This window comes from Ostrea edulis, chromosome 8 (assembly GCF_947568905.1).
Source record: "Ostrea edulis chromosome 8, xbOstEdul1.1, whole genome shotgun sequence".
In the NCBI taxonomy this organism is placed as follows: Eukaryota; Metazoa; Mollusca; class Bivalvia; order Ostreida; family Ostreidae; genus Ostrea; species Ostrea edulis.
The window spans coordinates 51,629,960-51,636,082 of NC_079171.1; the positions used below are offsets into that span (position 1 = coordinate 51,629,960).

Here is a 6,123-nt window from a genome sequence, read left to right on the forward strand (position 1 = left end):
CGTATATGGTCACCCCTGCTTTGACCACATGCAGACACCTGTAAAGTACCAAAAATCTAATATTTTCTTGACGTTTAATACACAATAAATTTGAAATAATTAGAAATGTCAAAAATACCCCACGTAAATTAAAAATTTAAAATTAGCTAATCTTTCCTTACTAATGAAACCATTTTTATAATTTTAAAAACTGTACCTAGAGATGCATATTCACCGCGGAATTTATTAGAAATCATGATAATTCCAGGGGAATTCACCGCCCTTATCATATTGTAACCCTTCGCACGAACTAATATTCCTAACAAACAAAGATATAGGGTCGTACAAGGTCATGTTCGTGGACTGGGCGTTCACTATCATTACCAGTTATCAGGCCCGTCGTCACGATTTTGTGATTGGTCCGGCCATTTTTATGATTGATCATTTCTAGGGGGTCCGGGGGCATGCTCCCCCGGAAAATTTTTTATTCTAGGATGCCCTTAGAAGCGTTTTCCGGTATATCTGACACTAAAATTCGTGCGCTTTTTATGGGATTTTTTGGCATATATTTTCAATATGTTCGTTGATGAAGTCCATCAACGGAGGGTTAAAGGTTCGAATTACACGCATGTTGCAAAAATAGTACAAGTAAATTTAATAACTGAAATTACAGGTACGATTAGTGAATGCACTATGCTTTTCGTGCACCGGATTTGTTCACTTAAACTTTCCAAAAACACACCGCCGTCGCTCTTTTGTTGTTGCGAATTCGTCAGCAATCGCACACAGGTCTAGCGAATCTGTTTTGTCCTTGTGGATATGTAACATCATTAGATTGTTCAAACGCACTTGGGTCATTGTCGAACGCAAGTATGTTTTGATGCGCCGAAGTGCGGAGAATGTGCGCTCACTGGTAGCGTTTGTAGCTGGCATTACTAATAGTATCTTCAGCAATACCACGACCTCCGAGAATAGTGCTCGCTCTGGCACTGACTGGTCTGACAGAAATTTCATGACGTCAGCGAGCGCAACTTTCCCCTGTTCAGCGTTCACGAAATGGGCACGTAGCATCTGTAGCTGTGCCTCTAATCTGTCGCGGTTGACGTCACTACCATAGAACTCACACACAAAGTCCAGCTCTTCTGTCCTGATTGGCTGTGCAGATTTGATCAGCAGGTCCTCGACGTTCTGAAGAACACGGTATCCCGGCTGGTCGAACCTGTCCTTTACACTGGCCATGGCAAGATCGATCGCCTCGAAGTACTTAGGCCGGAACACGGTCTGCACTGTCTCGGGATGGTACCCAATACCGTCGCCAGTCTCATACCGTTTTGGTGCCTTTCTCCTCCGGGGAACAACGGGTTCATTCACATCCACGCGATCACTCTGGCTTTGAACTGTAGTCCAGAAGGAATCGAAACTGTCGTCCGAGCGCAAATTTACCAAACTGTCCAGAGTCCGCTTTGCTAGTCGCTGGCCCTCAGATGCTGACAGTGACTCTTGCTGCAGAGATTTGCTGAGGTTGTCCGTCAACGAAAGGATTTCGTGCGGAAGCATTACGCCGAACAAGTATTCGAACGTCCTCATCTGTGCAGACACTCCGAGTATACGAGCCCTGATCTCCGAGTCCTTGGAGTCACACTCGTCCCATAGATCCTGTAGCACTATGTAGTTATCTACCACACTTTTCAGACTAGCTGCACGGACGGTCCAGCGAGTGGGACACAGCGTCCTAAAACCCGGCGTCTGAGGGGCGAGTTCCTGCTTCAATTTCTCGAACAGACTGTCGCGTTTAGGGGAATATTTCAACAACTTTGAAATTTCGTGAGTCGTGTCAAGCGCATCCCTCATGGTTTTAGACTGTTTCACTGTATCGCCCACAGCCAGGTTCAGCGCATGCCCATAACAATGAGTGTACACTGCACGGGGCTCCTTCTCGTTGATTTGAGTAGCCACGCCCTTTTTTGCACCAGACATATTGCTTGCCCCATCGTAGCATTGACCACGGCAATTGTTCAATGACAGGTTCATTCTCAACAGACAATCTTCGATGGTCTTGGTCAACGTGTCTGCATCAATTGAGGGCACTTTGGTTAATCCAATAAATTCCTCTTGTGGTTCTAGATTTTCATTTACATGTCTAATCACAAGCACAATTTGTTCACGGTTTGATTTGTCTGTGGTTTCATCTGCCATGATCGAGTAGAACACAGAATTCTTTATGTTCTGTGCGACATCTCTCAGAATGGATAACGCCATGATTTTCAACATTTCATTTTGGGACTCTGCACACGTATACTTGTCATTTTTACGTTTTATCCAGTCTAGAATTTTGGAATCATCTTCACCTCTGAGCTTCAGTAACTGTATATAATTACTTTCACTGTCGTCACCATCACCGCGCAACGCTAATCCTTGGCGGGCAATGAATCTGATTGAAGATAGGACATTTAACAGACACTGTCGGTTGACTTCTTTGCCATTTGCATGTGACACTGACAGCATTTCACCTACATCCTTGGTCACTTTTGGCAAGGTGACCACACGCTCGACCGCTGCCTGGTGGCATTCTGTTTTCTCGTGGCTCTTGAACCCTGCCGTTGCATCTTTCCAGTTTGAGAATCCTGACTCAAGGAACGCCTTGTCCGCTTTAGTAGATGTGAGCTTGCCATCTCGTTTAGCTACCATGCACACGTGACAGAACGCAAGATCGCGGGGCTCATCGTAGTGTAACCATGGACGGGAATCGAACCAACTACCTTGGAATGATCTCTGAACAGGGGCTTTCTTACCTGTAGTAAAATAAGTTAACTTTAAATATAATAAAAAATTATTATATTCAAATTGTTTTGAAAACTATTTTAACAGTCTTACAAATAAACTTACGGACAGCTGTTCAATGGCATTTTAATAACCAAGTCATGATAATGTATATTTTTACTATTTTTAGGCAAAATGTTAGTTTAGTGCAACCCAACCCTACCCAGCCCTACCTAGAAAACCCCCGACCCTAGACGAAATTGGCCTTATTTTTATTCATGTAGTACGGTAGGCATTCCTACATACTTGCACTATACTTAGCCAGAGTTTGTAATATTAAATAGTGTTTCAATATTTTAACAGTAAATGTTCATTTGGTTTTAAAAACAAATTCACACGATGTAAATATTTCCTTACCAAACGTTCGTTTTGGAAACGGAAGTGCCTTTGGCTGATTTGGTTCGGATGGAACCATGCTACACGCCATGATATTCTATTTCATAGAATTGCTGAATAATAGAAATTTATGTGCGACCAGCAGTAAGATTTACAATATTGTAATTTGAAGCTTTTGGTGCACACACCCTTATATACATTACCTGTCCGAAGCCACGTCGATATCAATTAATGTCAATTAAGAAAATTTCACACTTAACACCCGAAGTAGGGCTACAATGTACGTATACTGCTACCTTCCCAATTCACAAAGTGTCTCCTTGCTCAGCGACGCAGGGGCCGATATCTACTGCCACACGCTGTGTTAGGGGCTAGCAGTGTCAACTTGCCAATTAGTGGCGCGTGTTTACATGTACTGGGATTAAGCATCGCAATCTGCGTAATAGGCCTGTTAAAGGAAGTAAGCAATAAAACCTGCAATTTTTCGGATTTATTTATGGAAAAACCATAAAAATACAAATATCGGAAAAAGTTGGGTTGGGCATTATCGGCCGAAATATTGGTCCGGCCATGGCCGGACCGGCCGGACCGCCGACGACGGCCTTGGTTATTCAGCCTGAGGCTTGACTAATCACGATAGGAAGAACTAAAATGCGTTTGTAATACTTCTACACTGCTTGTCTGCAAAGATGTGCGCAGACACTCTATGTAACAAAAAATACGAATTTGACACCTTCACTGTTAAACTCGATTTCAAATAATACCCTTGGTGATATACATAGCATACAAGTGTGATAATCTAAAATAATTACCTGGAGAAGAGAGTGTAGTAGTCTGTATACAACTTTATTGTCTGCAGGGCACCAAATTCTAACTTCTGGCGAAAAAGAGTTCAGTGAAACAGTCGATAAAAAGAAAATAGTTATCGTTCTTCGCCCATAATAAAAAATTGGTACCCCCCGGTGTCAGGTGGGTATAGAGCTCAGTTGCAGATCTCTCCTCATAGTGGGACCGGAGAATCTTCCGCAGTGATTACAACGACAACTTTTCACGTCCCTCCAAATAACTTCTCAAAGGTAGAGTTGGTGAGATAGCTCGGGTGACCCCATCAATTATGTCTGCTTCACTGTACGATTTGCGAAGTCCGGCTTCAATTTGTCGAACTAGGCTTACAAATGAAAGTCTATTAGGGCGGTCTGAAATCTCACCACTTAATTTGAAGTCTTTATGACACAAGGTTGGATGTTGGTTCTTGGTGTCACTTGGTTTCGGTTCTGGAGCCTTTTCTGTCTTAACTGTGATTTTATTTGCTGTCAATGCATCATTCAGTAGTAATAAAGCAGTCGTGTTGCCGTCATCACTACTGTCCTCCTTATCCAGCCATGTCAAGATGGCTTTCACTGCCATAGTCTTGTCTGCCTTGTTTGGCTCTGTGATGATCTTGTTGCCTTTTAAGATACCCTGAAGAGTCTCAACTGGTGCTTGGTACAGCTTGGACAAGACCTCAAACTCCAACTCTTGCTTTTCTCCCATGGCTATGAAAAATCCCGGACGAGCCCCCCAAATGTTACACTTGCCACATATGAAATTCATAATCCAAAAAATCACGCTGCGCGCTTTCACCTTCACTGTTAAACTCGATCTCAAATAATACCCTTGGTGATATACATAGCATACAAGTGTGATAATCTAAAATAATAACCTGGAGAAGAGAGTGTAGTAGTCTGTATACAACTTTATTGTCTGCAGGGCACCAGATTCTAACTTCTGGCGAAAAAGAGTTCAGTGAAACAGTCGATAAAAAGAAAATAGAGTTATCGTTCTTCGCCCATAATAAAAAATTGGTAACCCCCCCCTCGCAATACCACACGTAACACTCTATTACCTTTTTTTCTTGATTTAATTGAGATGATTAACAACATGTATGTCGGCGAGTAGTAATCTGAATACTTCTGTAGGCGGAAGATGATTTATGTACTTGTGTAATATTGTGACTTAGGTGGAAATGTAGGCACACGTGGTTGTGTGCCATTGTCTTTGAGTTCTTGAAACAAAAGTTTCAAGAACTTTTGTTCTTGAAAAAAGAAAAGATGTTCCACGGATTGGATATCCAATTCACCAAGTCATGTATCATTTGAACTGTGGAGAACCTTAGTAAACTTTCTTGGTTTAGTACGTCTCTTAATGTGTTGGAGATTTTACCAGAAATCGTCAAAGCAGTTAGTGTAGATTTGTCGGATGTGTTGATTTCTAGACTGCTCATTCAATTTCACCAAAGAAAGCAGCCAACCATGAACCAAATAATGAATGTAGATAAATTAGAGTTCCATCAACTAAATTTCAGGAAAACGTCTTCATACTATTTAAATATTCCATTTGTATATATCATCAAATATTGGAGGGAAAGAATAAAATGTCTTCCCTTTGTGAAAAGTAGTGGACTTGCTCAAGTCATTGACCCAGACCTGAGGATGGCGATGGGGACAGACTGGATTCATTGGGACAGAAGGACCATCTGTATCCTGTTTACGATTAGTATCTGATGATAGACTGGTGAAATCTTGTGCAGTCCCAGCATTGGCAGTTGTATAGCTAGTCTTTTGATTATGATTATATTTACCACAATTGTTCTAGTAGTTCATGTAAAGTATACCCATAAAATAAAAGTTTATGGTCCTTTAAATTATTTTCCATGATCATTAGTCCCGTGGGAATCCGGGTTAGAGTAGGTCCTCAGTACCTTCTTGCTTGTCGTAAGAAGCATCTAAATGGGGCGGTCCTTCGGATGAGACCGCAAAAACCCGAGGTCCCGTGTCACAGCAGGTGTGGCACGATAAAGATCCCTCCTTGCTCAAAGGCTATAAGCGCCGAGCATAGGTCGAAATTGTGCAGCCCTTGACCGGGAGTGGCGACGTCTCCATATGAGTGAAATAATCTCGAGAAGGACTTTAAACAATATTCAATAAATCAATCCATGATCATTAAAGT

General features: G+C 42.0%; 1 protein-coding gene across 1 annotated transcript; it reads right to left on the bottom strand.

Moving 5' to 3' along the window:
• Positions 1-696: 696 nt before the first annotated feature.
• LOC125663019 (zinc finger MYM-type protein 1-like) lies at positions 697-4,668 on the bottom strand. The gene is made up of 2 exons (XM_048895343.2): positions 4,344-4,668; positions 697-2,771 (listed from the first exon to the last, which is right to left on the bottom strand). Exons 1-2 carry the CDS (start codon positions 4,666-4,668, stop codon positions 697-699), a joined length of 2,400 nt encoding a protein of 799 aa, XP_048751300.2.
• Positions 4,669-6,123: the final 1,455 nt, after the last annotated feature.

What these genes read in the sequence shown, in the direction of transcription:
- LOC125663019 (XM_048895343.2), bottom strand. Translation starts at nt 4,668, where the DNA reads ATGGGAGAAAAGCAAGAGTTGGAGTTTGAGGTCTTGTCCAAGCTGTAC. An exon ending in TAAAGACTTCAAATTAAGTG is followed by an intron (nt 2,772 to 4,343) that starts GTGAGATTTCAG and finishes ATTTTACTACAG; the next exon opens with GTAAGAAAGCCCCTGTTCAG.